Raw genomic sequence first — 16,709 nt, forward strand, 5'->3', positions numbered from 1 at the left:
TCTTTGGACAAGAGCATCTGTTAGATCCTGAAATGTAAATGAAATGTAATGCTGTGAAACAGATTCATGGTGTCTGCAGTGCTATTCCACAGCCGACCACTAGATGTCAGAATGAGCTAGGGCTGCAGTTAGGTTTCTCCTGGTGTGTTGACTTTGCGAATCCTGCATTCATTGCTCCTGTGTCCGCATGCATGCGTCGAAGCAGGGAAATCAATCTTGCCGCAATCTATGGCACGTTGTCTTTAGATGACAAGACTTTGAACAAACAACAATTTGTTGGTATTATTTATTCTTACATTCTCTTTCTTTCAGGAACAGCAAACACCGAACACAATGTTCAAGTGATGATAGTTTGTACTTAAATATATTTTTAATAGTTAAGAACAGGCTGCACTGCAGTAGAATGAACACTCCCCCCCCCCCCCCCACCCCCCGCCCCCCACCCGCTTCACAGTATACACATGTACATTCGAAAGCTGGACCCACCTGTACATATAAAACTGGGACTTCCTCCGTGAATGAGGTCGTCATTGTCCGGCAGTATAAACGGGCATCTCTGCTGGACCTCCAGGCAGTATTGCTTGCACGAGATCTTGTTGCTGCAATGCATCTGCGTCACCTGGAAGTACTGGGAGCACAGCCAAGGTTTGTACGCAACCTGCGGGAGACAAGATCGACAAGGTGAGAATTTGGATTCCGTTCACATCGATTACAGATCATCGCGCCGTCTGTCTTCGTCAGCCCTGCCCTCGAGCGCTTCGCCTGTTCGCAGAGATCGCCATGGTTACTGCCACCTGCGCCACTCAAGCACATTGTGTGCGCCAAACAGATAAAAAATAAAAAAAGGCCAGCACCAATACAAAGCAATAACAGATAAATGCTTATTCATCAAAACAACAAACTGCCGGATAAGCAATTCAATGTTAAAATGCAATTTGATCTTTCTTCCACTAGAGGGCACTATATAGCCTTGGTGTTCCACATACCACTGCAGCACAGGAAATGACTAGGCTTGGCTGGTTCGATTGTAAATTAATAAGCTACTCTTATTTCCTGTTTTTATTAAAAAGTCATGCCACTCTTAGCCTATTGTTTGGGGCCCCACGTTAAAGTTCTGCATCCCTCTTCATGAGTGATGATAGCCTTCATTTCGTATTGATCTTCAGTACTGTCACTGCACGACAGAGCAAGGTCCTGAGCACAGCACCACACAGCTTAACTCAGTCGAGTTCAAACTTTTTGCAAACGCAGAAGCCATATAGTTAAATACAGAAGCCGGTCAGATACTTATGATTCTCTTATTTCCACTCATTCATGAATTAATTTAGAGATTTGATACCATATTTGATGAGGTGAAACAGAAATTAACCATAGATTATCAGTAAACCATTGAGGCTAGTTTGACAGGAAGGCCTGCTCTTGTCAAATTTGCCCCTGGTCTTCTGATCATCCTAGTAAAGGCCACAGTGCTTAAGATCATCAGTCACTCTCCTCTCCTTGTTTCTAGTGGTGAACCAAATTCTGCAAGAGCAATCCTGAGCTCACATCCTTCCTGTCACATGACCCCTACTGACCAGTTAGATACTCACCATGCCACACCTGTGCTATTCTGTGCAACTGACAGGATGAACAACGTTATGCAGTCACACAGCTTATGCCGTAAAAATGCCCAGCCATATTCTTGCTTTGCACTTATTTGGGTATCCTTTGATATGGAATAGGGGCTCTTTCATAAGTAAGGGGTAACACATAGCAAGCCAATCATTTTTTTATATGCAACCCAAAAGTAGTTCATACATTATCATTGTCAAATTAAATGAAATAACTTTTATTTTAATAAAGCGACATTATCCCTTATGTAATTTTTCAATTGATTGAATCCAGGCCTATCGTATTATTATCCATTGGTTTAATTAATTTTTACACCTTCGTGTTCCGTCCACATACTCTGAGAAATGAATCGGTCGCCATCCAGACATACAGCTACAGGCCATGTTCAGCGAGAGCGTTAATGACTTGGGTGACTGGTCTATCTTTCACATCACAAAGACGTTACTTATTTGCACCGCATGCCAAATTGCATTTCTTACCTTGCATAAATCATATTTGCATTTATATTTAAACAGACAAACGGGGAAGGGGACACCCCTCTCCTTCCGGATGTTTTTTTATGAGCAGGAAGGAGTCTTGGGTCCCAGTGCCGGCTTTTAGAGATTGGCCGGGCTAGATGCACAGATATCACATGTCAGTGAATCTAACACATCATTCGTTACAATATAATTACAAGCAGGCAGAATAATGTTGACAGTCTGAGGCATTCGCCAAGCCAGTGCGGTGACTGAATGCGAAGTGTGTAATCGTAGATCATGTCATTTTCCTCGAGATCTGAAATATTTATGCAGCATTAAGAAAACTCAGAGCCTTTAGCTGGGAATCGGTTTGCAGATTTTCTTTATGAAGCTGTTATTTGTTGTGGAATCAAACACCTGACAGCCTGCCTGGTGGCTGTAGGGCACCGGGCCTGTTGCCAGTCGGTTGCATTTGTGTGCTCCAGGCAGTCCCTGTAGCCTTTATTCAGCTACTACCTGAACTACTTCATCAGACAAGCTGCCCTTTAGAGTGATAATAGGTAAAACAAGACCAGGTCAAAACCTAGTATACGGCTGGACTGAACCGGCTGACCAATGGGGTAACTTCATCAGTCAGTCACTCAGTCACAGACATGCGTGGTGTAACTTCATCACTCACTCAGTTACTCAGTCACAGACATTCGCGTTTATAGGGCTGGTCCCACTGTTGCAGTCCAGCCAAAAAAAAACGAATAGACCACGAGCACAGAGAAATTGTCAGTGTCCGAAAGTTCAGTGGGGACAAAAATATTCTCTTGTAATGAGTTAGTGCCAGTATTCGACAAATAAAGAAAGAAATAAATAAACAAATATGACATTGAATATTGATACACAATTAAGAAATGTTGGAAAACAGGCTTATTGTTTCTTTGTGTGGAGCTGAGATTTAGCCTCTGGTCTGGTCACTATTTTATTAGTGATGTGCCATTGTATGTTTGTTACAGGGGTTCACTTTAAGGAGGAGGTAAAATAAGCAAAGCTGGGGATCTATGGCAACAGGAAGACACAAACATGCGGAGAATGCTTTGGTCTGGCTTCAAATAAGCAGTCAAAATCTCCCAACAACAAAAAATAAAAAAAACTAAATTACATCTGTTCCTTGCATAGCACCTGCCAAAGTCATCACAAAATAGACATAGATTTGGGTGTATGTGTGTAAATGTGTGTGTGCGTGTGAATGCATGTGTGTGTGTGTGTGCACGCGCATATATGTGCATGTGTTTATGCATGCTTATGCTTGTATGTCTGTGCAGGCAATGTTTCACAGGGATATTACCACACCATCACTGTGGCATTTAATTTGGCACATTGTGACATTAATCCAAAAGCCATTTGCTCCCGCACAGTGCAATAGAATCTTGGCTGACGACACAGGACAAAGATAATTCCTCCAGATCTATACAGATTGGCCCTCTGTTTTTCGAAGCAAATTGTGCTGAAAACACAAGCCATCAATTTGTGAATGTCAAGACTTTTTTTTTTCTTCTTTAACCTGATTCTAATCTGTACTGCCATCAATATTTCAATCTCCATTAAAACAAAGTTATGTTTCCTCTTGTTACATTTTGTAAATTAATCTTCTAAGCAAAAGGATTTGCATATTTGTAGGCCTGAGGACTGCTTAGACAAAATAGGCAAGACAATAATGGCACAAAGGCATGGAGAACACGTGAAGGACGGTAATGAACATCAACTGTCTGCTTGCAAGACAATCTATCGCAGATGCTCGTCAAGACAACACAATGACTGTTTCCATCATGTCACTTCCTGTTTCTGTATTATCAGGGCTTCATCGGCACATGGACAGTAGTTTAGAGGTTACCATGGCAGTTACCGCTGTTGCGCTCGTTGATAAATAAACCCGGCCTTCACTCCTGTCAGTGCGGAACGAGGGCGAACCTGCCTAGCGCCACAGCCGCGATCACCGCCTGACACGGTCACCGTGGAAATGACGCTGACGCAGTTTTGTGCGGTTGCTAAGGCAGACTTGCCTACATGTATACATTACTGTACATCTTCTGTGGCTTACGTGTTTATATTGTGTTTAATACACAAGCATCGCCATGGTGACTTCCATTCACTTCACTTCCGAATTTGAGTGTGCCATCCACCTTTGGAGCGCCCCTGGAGGCCTAGAACCAATCCCCACCTGGACAAACAGGAGGACAAATCCTGTGCAATTTATACTTGGAATAATGCAGTTGATACATGACCCTTCAAATTGTACACGCTGGTGTCTACTCTTAATGGAGCAGGTATTCATTTTGGACAGACTCTTTCCCCATACATCCCTGGATATTTCTATATCCAATCGCATCGCCCCATGCTGCCTTGAGCTGTTCATTTTGCCCCAGTGTGGTCACAAAATGTAGATACAAACATGGAGTCAAGGTGCTTGGTGTGAGTCAGGAGGGAGCATAATAAGGTCATAAAAAGGTTGTTGCCATAGAAGGGTTTCATAAATTATGAAATGAGCATTCAACATAATGTCTAAAGTGTAGGTAACACCTAATCTACCTTACCTACAGATGCACCCTTATTTGCCCTTGTTATGGAAATTGCCATGCTGTGTATATCTATGAATGATAATTACATGTTATTCGCTCTGTGATGTCCTTTTTACCCCACCAGTACATTCTCTGTTTGCATTTCTATAAAATGCTGTTTTGCCAATAAATGCAAATGTACAAACAAATAAATAAGTAATCAAAATAATGAAATAAAGGCATCATATTTTTGTAAATGTCAGTAAGGCTGACAGCTGGCAGCTGCAGTTTGCAGCTGTAATGGACATGATGGCTCGGATGAGCTGTAGTTTGTCCTACTTACAGCTCTGCTCTCTGAGGGAGGAACAGAGATCACTCTCTGCCATCATGGTATGATAAATTACCCCAGACCATTTTAGAGGGGGAGAAAAAGAGAAAGAGAGAGAGAGAGAGAGAGAGAGAGAGAGAGAGAGAGAGAGAGAGAGAGAGAGAGAGAGAGAGAGAGAGAGAGAGAGCTGCTATGAGGCATCAGCACTTTCGACTGGACACCCTTGGATTTGGATTTCAGCAGTCAGGTTATGAAGGCCGAGGTCCAATCCCCAGAAGATTGCGTCAAAGTGAGGCACGTATATTGTTATAACTTTGCTGGTCAAAAATGTCACCCTGGTACAAATGCTAAAATGCACAAATCCAGGAAATGTGGATACATATACCTTTCTTCAGGCTTTCTGAGTTTGGCACACCAGAAATTGTAGATGCCTAACTGACTGGATGGTGGTCACAGTGTCGACAAGGTCACCAGCCTCTGTTCAAAGTTAAAGAGCTGACAAGCATATAATATAGAAACTGGTCGGTGTTTACTCTCACTTGCAATTGCTTAAAGGTCAAAACTGCCAGAATTCGTCTTTCTATCTCTTATTAATTTCATTATTGTTCACTTGTTCCTTCTTTGAATGTATCACTTCCTGTTTTTTATGTGTCCTTCCTGTTTGTAATATCTCCAGTGTTATCCAGCCTCACTTTGTGGATTGCCTAATGTTACGAAATTAATGAAATGCAATTAAGCGAATATGTCCACAACAGATAGCTTTTTCAGCTGCCTGCAGTGCCATGCAGGTGATGTGTGTATGGAGTTTTATCTCCTTAAAGTACTGACTCAGCTGTCTCAATCGCTCCTTGTTCAGAAAAAAAAAAAAAAAAACCTCACTCAGTCAGAGCCAGTATTGACACCGCATTTTCCCTGCCTCCAAAGTGTGGTATTATCTCCAGCACTCTGTTTACGAGCCAGGGCCACATGCCAGAGGATCTGCAGTCCCTGCCCTGGATTTAAGGACAAAGGCAGCGGGCGATGCATTCATTGTCTAACCTGGAGATGTGTTCCACGAATACACAAGCGACGTTACTGAAGATAAGATTTCAAGGTTTTTCAGAGAACGGCGGAATTCTCAGCAGCCCACCCCACCGACCCGCCAAGTGGCGAGAAAATAAATTTTGTCTGAAATAAAAAAGGTGTGTGTGTGTTTGAAAGGGAGGTGATGACACAGGTCAAAGCCTGTACAGCTTTGACACTCTTACACTCACTTAAAACACAGTTTTTGTCTGGAGTGCTGTCTAAGAAAACCAAACAAATCTTCAGTCGACAAGCTCAAAATCCTTGTCTGCCGGAAGGTGAGCTGAATTACAGAATCCACTATTTACCTGGGCCGAACATCCGTACTCTTTTTTTTCCCTACAAAGAGCATATAAATCGGAAAGGGTCAGAAGGCGGAAGCTGTCAACTGTCCTTGGGCGCTGTCGAGTAAACGAGCCCCCAAGCTCCCAGCATGCCTTTTGAATATCGATTGCAACTCCCTCTGGGATTCAGCGGGAAGTTTGTCGCTACGGGCGAGCCAAGGTCAAGGGTTGTGCGGCAATATAAAAAAACTGCTCACGCGACAATAAATTCAATAAACTAGCAATCGAGAAAGGATGAATACATGAGCAGGAGGACTGCACACTGAGGGTTGTTAGGGAGACACAAAAGGGATCACGGTGACCAACGGCCGGCATGTACAGCTACGGAAACACAGTTGTAGCAAAGAACATGCCGGGAAAAAGCTGAAACACAGAAAAAGTAATGCATTGAACAGGAACCAAAATCTATAATGGCGCAAGATATTGTACGTGACTACATGTGATGTGATACATGTTATGTATTACAAAGAGGATTCATGAAGCGTACAATCCAATATTGCTGACAGTGAAAACATGATGCCAGGGTTCGAGAGGTGTACATTCAAACTGCAGAGAAATTGGTTGGAATTGTGTCAAGGTGACCCTAAACACACACAGCCCACCAGTCTTGCAAATACATTATCAGGAACATCAGGCATCTTCTTGCCTTCTCCATTATTGATCCTTCAAATCTCACAAGACAAATATTATTTGGAAACATTTCAGTTTTAATGAGTTCACATTTAAAAACATACAGAAATGTTGTTTAATGTATTCAGCAATTCTCAAACAGTAAACACGTTATTACATTAAGATTTAAGAGGATTCCAAATTAGTGGAAATGTCAACAAGACGTTTAGACCTTATAAGTCTGGATAAAAATTAATCATCTAGAGTATATCCTATGTGGTAGCTTAAAAATATTTAATATTTAAAATTGTACTTAAATATCTTTCGTTTCAACAGGGAAATGCTTCCATAATGTTCTTGACAAAACAGGCGGTATATTGCCTTAAGAAATCTGCATCCATGAGAGCTCAAATGTGTCTTCCAAAACAAGCAAGTAAGCAGCCATTTAGAATCAGGCAGGACGTCTCTCCCTTATGAACACTCGTCAGGGTCAATCTGAGAGTGTATCAGTCCTGATAGGGTGCCAGGGCCTTGTGAGTTCCACAGTGGGTGGAGCTATTGAATTGAACAATAGCAGGTGCTAACAAGTCAATCGCAGACATGCACTAACCAAATAAAATGGGTCTGCAGGAAAGAAGTTACTATGGCTCTAGCTAGCATGTCACATGACCGCTTCATGCATTTTGACATTAATGCGATTCCTCATAACTGGTCCTCATAACTGGTCAGAACAGTGATAAGAGCCATGGCGAAATACATATGCATGCACACACATACACATGCACACCCACACACACACACACACTCACAAGGACACACACACATACACACGGTCACATAGACACATACATACACACAGACACAAATGCACACACTCCCACACAAACAAAAATGTGCATTCAAAAAGAGACAGAAACAACCTGAAGACAACTTGTTAAAGTGCACTGTAAATTTTCGCAACTGACATAGAAATATCCCATGGTCCAAAAAAAAGGAGTCCGACAGAATCGTAATCACACTCATCTGCATGATCTACTGTTAGATAATGTTACATAAAGATTTCGCACACAAGGTAGTTTGAAATTATTTAAAAGGTCAGGGATGTTTGCTACAGTTATAAATGCTTAGCAAAACATTATTGACTTATTGTAAAGGAATTATATAGCACTTACTTTACTTACTGCAGTCAAGGCCAAAATGTCAAAGGTGCTGGCAAATTAGAGTGTGTCCAACTCAATTTTGGTAATTTCCCAACACCAGACATTAGTGCAACTGCAGCAAAGTTGTAAATGAGGCTGGTTTGAAAAGAAGAAAGTAAGTCTGGGTGCGCTGGAGGTTTGGTTTCATTCTGTCCAATCAGATTTCCCCCTTTCTTTCACTTTAAAAACTGCATGTTAGTCCCACAGACACCTGCTAATTTTGTCAAGGCTGAAGAGTAAGTGTGATGAGAGGCTTCATTACAAACATCACTATGAACCATTACTCATGATATCAAAAGAAAGGTGACACTGAAGAGTTTCAATTTTTTTTTAAATATTATAATAAATGGTTCCCATGATGCTGGGTGAATATTCCCAGACTGAGACACTGTCCAGTGACTTTTCATTGCGCTGCCACCACTAGTGTTTCAACTTGGCAGACAACACACTTGTGAACCAGAGGACAGGAAAGGAGACAGGAAGGAAGTGCATCTAGCTTGAATTTACAATAGCTTGGATTCTTTGCCGTCAATTTTTCTTGAATACCACTATATGAACACAGGTTCAACAGTTCACGTAGGCACTTGATGACATGAATGTACACTCAGTAGGAAAACAGTTATGCCGACAAAAAGTCCCTGCTCTCTTGTGTACTCTGTAACCTCCGATCACCACATGTGACTCTGCCTCTCTCTGTATGAACGTCCTGTAATGTGTCCTCTATAAGGTCAATCTCACATCCAAGGCACATGCCCATGTAGTGTAGGACACAGCATGGCACAATGAATGTACTGACCTTCTGAGGGCTGTACTGTAATGTAACACCAGACCCATTCAAACAGCAGAAACACATTTTTAACATTCCTATGGTTTGCACAATCATTTACCTAGCTATGCCAAATGCAAGATTAAAAGCAGGTCACCCATGTGTTCTGGGCTAAATGTATGGAGTAAGTAGCCATAATTTTAACAAACGGGATTCTTTAACAAACTATTTGATGGACGTAGCACCAGTCTCGCATCCTTGTGTTTCTCAGTCAAGTAGCTTATACTATTAACTCCACAAAGATGCAATGCCTAAATAGCTGCTATTGGACTGCGTAACTGAACACAGATTGCATTTCAAAGAATCAAATTGAAATAAACAAAAAAGTTCTTGCATCTACGTAATATGTTCATGCATTCATATCTGTGATGCATTCACAATGCCACCAAAATAGCACAATGCGTTACCGTTTCCATTAAAACTTGGTCTGAGCTGATTTAAACACAAATACATTATTCAACACCAAACTTGCACAGCACCAAATAATTCTAGTGACACACCTCCTATTGTGATTCAGGCGATTTTGCACTTAAACTTTCACACAGGCGCATTGTCACCAAAATAGGGCCTGTAATCTTGCTCCAGGTTGTGCTCACCCTGGCTATCCTGGGTTGCTCCGCACTGCTATAAATTTGAAAGCATCTATTAACGTTGGACTTAAGTCAACATTGCAGAAATGTATTTCTTTGTTTTTTGATTAAGCATATTTAGTTATCGATTCTTTAGTGTACAGTAATAATGGTACTACACCATTTTATAGAGTCTAAAATATAAATTAAACAACACTCAATATTCTACATTTTAACTGATTTTTACCACACTTGTTTTTACACTGATTTTATGGCACACAAGAGATACACGCACACACACACACCTACACACACACGCACACACACACACACACACACACACACACAGAATGTACACTGGCCAATGACATGTCACACAAAGTGTATTTGCTAGAATATTACAATCAGTGTCAATAAGATGCTTGATTTTAATTTAAAACCAATTTGACGATTTGTATTAATTTTCCAGATTGATCCAATGATTAGTTCAACCCTACATCCAAACCTAGACATTTTCCAAGCATTCTTAGAAATGTTTTATTGTACTTCTGAGAGAATACAATCCTGAGTTTAACCAAGCAAGAGGCATTTTCCCCCTAGGCTGGTTTAACTTTAAGGTCACATTCCAAATAATCTAAATCAATTTATTATAAAAGATTTTGACTGAACAAAAATGTAGAGTCTGCAGTCGTATTTGAAAGTGCACAAATCTTTCCTCCGAAAATGTCAGAAGTGTGCGCTGTGACTCACGCTGAGGGCACCAGCAGACAGGTACAAAGGGAACTCTGAAGTGAGACACCCACCATGGGCAACAATTCATTTTGTTCTCTTGATGACTGCATGCTGCTCTCAAGCATTATGTTACCGGATCAATGCTTCTGTGAGTGTATCCAGAGTGAGGAAAATGAGAGGATGGACAGAACACCAGACACATTCTCTCTCTCTCTCTGTCTCTCTCTCTCTCTCTCTCTCTCTCTCTCTTCCCCTCTGGTTCTAAAAAATTCTTATAGGCATAACATATTTAAATATATTTGCAAAGCCAAATATAAATAATGTGTTTTGTTTGTGAATGCACCCAATCAATATCTTGCAATCGTAGATATCCTCCTGAGACTCTGCAGAATAAAAGTAGGAGTGTTTATTTATTTTGACATAATACAAGTGTTTTGGCTGACAAAGACATGTTGCATTGGAATGACTCTTGTACTGTAGGTTTCAGTCATCATTGTAAATGCATTTTGATCTTCATTGGCCTGCCTGGTAAAATAAAGGTTAAATAAATAATAAATAATATAGCTCTTGATATAAAAACCCTACAGAAGACAAAAAATAATTGCTGGGTCTTAGGAGGATATTGCTTCCTCTTTCCCAGCTCAGGAAAGAGTCCAATCTGCTGTCAGCTGGCTGAACTCCAGAGTCGCAGCACATGGAAGAAGCAGCCCACCGTATCACACAGAACATCTGAAAGGCAAACAGCATGCAGACAAAGGCCTCAGGCTGTAAACACAACGAAGGAAAATCTCTAAACTACCCTGGTAACAAGCAATAACATTCCTACCAAAACGCAATGTTTGTTCACTGTTTTCATTCGCTAATATCATTAGCTACTAAGAAAATAAAACTGCGGCTAATGTTTGTGTTTGCTGAATGAAATAATGAATTGTGTTTTGTTAGCCATGCGCTAGACGCAGTTGCCAAACTGAGAGGGTTAGCAGCTCCCGTGCTGAGCAGGAAGGAGTGTAGCTGTAACTCTGCGAGGTACAGCGCTGGCGCAGGAGCGCGAGCCTTCTCTCACTGCAGTCTCCACTGCAGCAAGCCGATGACAAACGGTCCCAGCGCACACGCCGTGGGGCTCTTTGGCGCAAGGTTGCCTAGCGTACGTACCCCCGCGCTCACTCAGTCGCACTAAGCCACTCCCCTCTCGTCCCTTTCACTTCATTGGTTCACCATAAAAGCAGAGTGGACGCGAATTAGCCACGAGTAAGTTTGCAGGAAAGGGCTCCACTCAAAATGACCTTGCCTGCCCCCCTCCCCCCATTTATTTATTTATTTTTTTGTGGATGCTGTGTACTGCGTGCTACCATAGGCACAGAGCTGCTATCAAGGTGCAGTGGCTATTAGAGCAAAACAAGACCTGTTCTGCAAACCTACAGTTCCCGTAGTACACAAACACATACCGCACGCACAAAAGTGTTGCACTACATCATTCACACGCTTCTCCAAGGAGACTTTTAAAGTTTTTTTCTTTATTTTCTGCAACATTTCTGTGAGCAATGACATCCTCCATCAGGGCCCTAATGTAGATCAAGCTTGCAAGTGTAGTTCCTCCCTGCAAATTTCATTTTGAGCTAGCAGCAAGTATTCACGATGTCTTACAGTAGTGTTCAGGTTTAATAAAACGTCATTAACTGTACATTTTTACATGAATGATTCAGACCTAATTGCAGTGCTTCCGAAGATCATTAAAGAAGCTCAGCCAACAATAATTATCTGAGAGTATACCACATTATTATTTAGTGCAGTGAATGAGCAATTGGTAATGCACATGTGGGGCCAGCCTTTACTCTGCAAAAAATGCTGAATCTAGGCATAACAGTAGACATCCGAACACCTTACGACATGCAACTTAACTATCCTTAACTATGAATAACATTTGGATATAATTTCACAGTATTTTTCCTTTTACTTCAGTGACTGCTAAACCAATGAATTCCTACACAGACTGAATTCTGTCTGTAATCACACCCAATTCTTTGTATCACTTCAAAAGCAAGCGCTAATGAAATGCTAATCATACCTGTATGAACTGCAGTTCTTGCCATTGAGTGCATTCAACATTTCATGCAAACGCTAAGATTAGCAGCAAGTTAAAGAACTCCAAGATTCATTAATTGACATGCATGCACTGAGTTAAATGGCCTTGCAGATTACAGGACTGTGAGTCTGACCACGCCACAAACAGATATTTCTGTATACACCATGAAACCTGACACATTCCAAATTTGACTACTAGAGGGCTAAATCAGTACTGCACAATAAGAGAGATTCCAGGGTGGCCCACTCACCTACTGTAAGACTTGATCCATTCCATATAGTATAATCTATTCACCTCAAGTACAGCATGGTCTATTCACCTACAGCAGTGCATGGTCTATCCACCTACAGCACAGCATGGTCTATTCACCTACAATACAGCACGGTCTATTCACCTAGAGTACATAATGGTCAATTCGTCCACAGTACAGCATGGTCTATTTACCTACAGTAGTGAATGGTCTATTCACCTACTGTACAGAGTGGTCTATTCACCTATAGTACAGCATGATCTATCCAACTACAGTACAGCATGGTCTATTCACCTACTGTAGTGTATGGTCTATTCATGTTTAGGACACTGTGGTCTATTCACTTACAACCCTGTAGCAGTGGCCTATGCATAAGGCAGGATTGGTCCTCAGAGCCATGGAGTCCAAAATTAAGACACCAAGGTAATTTTCAGTGAATTCCAGAATTTTGTTCATGACAAAATGACAACAGTCTTATTATGTAATTATGGAGTGTATTGTTACAAGGGGGGCGTGCCCTGCTCAATCAAATTAAAATTCAAAGGTATTGGCCATTGGATCTCCAGCAGTATCAAGGAAGAACTCTTGCAAGTACACTTAGACTTGCTCTTATAGCATTTTAATAGATGTTTAGACAGATAGTCAGAAGGAATCAAATAACGCTCTGAAAGGTGGCTCATCTGAAAGGCACTGAGGTATGGATTAAGAGCCTGCTTAATTAATTAAGAGCTAATTAAAAGGAGATTTCACAGCACATTTGAGCCAAGGGTTCCAATATGGCAGGTCCTATCTGCCATACTGCTGTGAGATATTTCAACAATTTTTTTTCAGAGCTCTGTAATACTAAAAATAGAAGTATCAAAACATTCGCAAAATCACTCTTCACTGCAGATACAGTGTTGTACGCAATGGTACTTCTAGTAAAACTGTTTGCAACTTACAACTATTACAGATATCTTGCATGAGTTATCCATAATTAATAAAAGCAATTCAACGCATAGTGCTTGCAGTATTTGTTTCTGAATGCAAAAAGGCAAAAGTTTATAACATCCCATCAATTGTGCGTTAATCAAAATATATACTTATTTTTCAGTGGAATATTGTAGAATTTTTTTAACTGTTGAGAATGATTATAAAATTGGTTAGTTTGTGAGTGTTAAGGTACAGACCAGAGTATCCACTAAATGAACACTGGCTCTCAGGAGTTCAGCTGAGGAATTCAACATCTGTGGCTTATTGGCAATCCTGACATCCTAATTAAGCAAATGTTACATAACATTCAGTAGATGGAGTAACATGCATTATACATCAACGGTGACATTTTTCTAAGCATTTATCATGAAGATACTGTTTTGTTAAGACTTCATAACTGGGCTGTATTACATATTCTTTCTAAAAGCGTCCTTCAAGTATCTGGTAAACCAGATGTCTATAAAACATTTTTAAGTGGATCTAAATTTATATTTGCTTGTTTTTTTTTTCTCCTTTAAAAACAAGGTCAGTGAAAATTCAACAAAATAATATCTTATATCTTATGAATTCATGTTGAAATAAAATACAAATTCATAAATAGCTTCCGAACCAAACAAAAGGGGGTCAGACAGACAAGTGAATGCAAAAAAGCAAAAGCGCATATTCAACCAGCCAGTGATTCTGAAATAGAACACAACTCACAGGGGAACGTCGGGAGACGAGAAGGGAACCAAAGACAGATGGAAAAAGACGACACAGGGGGAATTCAGACAGTGCATTGTGGGAACAAGGGGCGCCTTGAATGGACCATAACCTAAGCCTTGAACTTGAACACTTGAATTTTACAGTGACCTCCCCATGAACGCTAGCTGAAAAGCTGAATGCTTCATTATGAGACATTATGCTTCATTATAAAGAATAAGAGCATGAACGTGGACTGCAGGCCAGAGTCCAAGGTCTGACAAAAAAAAAAATGTACAGGAGAACTCTGCCATGGACATGAACCCACTGCTTTAAGTGCCACTGGGTAAAATATCCCGCTGACCAAACAAAATAACACAGAAACAAGCAGCAATGCTTCTAACAGAGGCATTAAAGTGTTAAGGCAATACTTCAGGACAGCACATCAAGAGAACAGAAGGAGCAGGCAATGTAACTACAATGTCCTTTGTCTTTGACATTGAGTATACTCGCATTAAATAAACTATTTCTTTCTTTCATGTGTTACGCATCACTGTAAGTGAATTACCACTGTAGACTGTAGACTGTATAGCCCCACCTACATCTTGTGAAATGTCTTGAAGGGGGGGGGGCACTGTCCTTTTCTTTGTGAGGCACTCTGAAAAGTACCAAACTCTTTGTGCTGTATAGGTTTACGGTATATGGCAGACCTGCCATACTAACATATTGCCTTTATTTGACATCTGACTTGAACCCTTAATTTCAAGACAGGAGTTAAAAAATGGTAATAAATTGGAATGGCAGGTATGCCGCATACCTTATACCTATACAACAACGATAAGGACAATGACCTCATACTCTCACTTTTTACAAACATTCATTTCTGTACCATCTGATGTCCTGTAAACCAACTGAATTCAGACACTTCTTCTTCTTTTTCTTCTTTCCTGCCGATTAAATCTTAAGGAATACTCAGATATTTTTCCAATACAACATCTGCTTGCAATAACCTGTTGCAGGGCAAAGGTTAAAAAAAAAAAAATAATAATAATAATAATAATAAAATATGTATATGCATCATGCATCTCAGAGAATAGAGCATCCGTGAAACTAGAGTAGTTTTTCTAAACCCTTGAAGTTATGGGAAAGCAATGTCTCTCTCCCTGTTTAATGACCAGATTAATAATTCCTTGCACTGAAGGGTATTAATAATGAACTTCCCACAGTGCTTTATCCACCTCACATCCGGATCCATTTTCACCTGAAGTACTTTGGCTAATGCGTGTCTGTATTGGGGAGTCAGAAGTAACATTTCTTATTGTGACAAGAGCATTGTTATTTCTGTCTCTGTGTTCTCCTATTTTCATTCAAGACATTTCCCTTTTTCTCCTGATAATTACAGAAAATGATTTGTTCTTTCTGTGATTGCGGAGTAAGCAGCGGGTCTGCCTGCCAACAACCTTGCTGTGTCTCTTTTCAGGAGCTCTATGTTGCTCAAGCATAATCAAATAAATATCCTGAATAATGCATTTGTTTGGAAGATACCCTCATCCAGGGAGAATCATATAGTTTTCCATCTAGTAGCTGGGTATATTTGAAGGGAATTTATGTTACACACTCATGGGTATGAAAACATTGCCCCATCCTGGATTTGGACCTGTCACTTCCCAGATCAAAGCCAAGCTCCTGACCGTACCACTACCCTTCATTGGCATCATACAAAGGGAGGCCTCTCTCTTTGGATTGTAGTGGCTGGCAGGGTAGCCCCTCACACTGGCACCCCCCCACTGCCTGTCCTCTCGTGAACCCAGTGATCGACGTGCAGTACCACATGCACCAGCGTGTTACAGATCCATGTGCGAGTCCTCTCACCTAACCATCTCAGCTGAACCAGGCATGCAGGTCTTTCATCAAAGCTGCTTGACTTGACACAAATCTGCCCCGGAAATATTCAAGATGGTGTATTGTACAGTAAAGAAGATATTGATAAATAAATACAGTTTTTGCAGCAATCCCGCCAGCATATTGGTTTCTGCACAGCTCTGTCTGATACAGGACACAGACTGCACTGTACCTATGGACAGATTAAGCACTACTATCCCAACTCTTAGTAAGCACTCTAATCCCACCCATCTCATCACTTTAACTAAGTAGCATACTATATTACACGTTCTCGATGAACACTAACTAATTATGTCCTTATGGAGTGGCCTTATCTTTCCTGTTCTCAGAATCCCTCCTACTGACGAATTGCCAGAAGAGATGGCATGTCTCCATAAGCACGTTTACATCACAGGCCATGCTTGCAGCTCTGCTCTACCGGTCAGGTCAAACCTACCTGTGCCCGCCAATCGCAGAACTGTTCTTGAACATGGAAAGTGGGGGAGTGTAGGGGGAGGTGGGGGGGTCATTGTGTACTGTGGGACACGAGCCAACACG

General features: G+C 41.0%; 1 protein-coding gene across 1 annotated transcript in view; it reads right to left on the reverse strand.

Annotated features, from left to right (window-relative positions):
- Window positions 1-16,709, reverse strand: part of LOC135250341 (NALCN channel auxiliary factor 1-like) — a 95,379-nt gene that overhangs the window by 7,497 nt on the left and 71,173 nt on the right. Inside the window, exon 2 of the mRNA XM_064326541.1 lies at window positions 487-658. Coding sequence (XP_064182611.1) covers window positions 487-658 — 172 coding nt within the window. The remainder of the gene's footprint in view (window positions 1-486; window positions 659-16,709) is intronic.

This window comes from Anguilla rostrata, chromosome 3, assembly GCF_018555375.3.
Source record: "Anguilla rostrata isolate EN2019 chromosome 3, ASM1855537v3, whole genome shotgun sequence".
In the NCBI taxonomy this organism is placed as follows: Eukaryota; Metazoa; Chordata; class Actinopteri; order Anguilliformes; family Anguillidae; genus Anguilla; species Anguilla rostrata.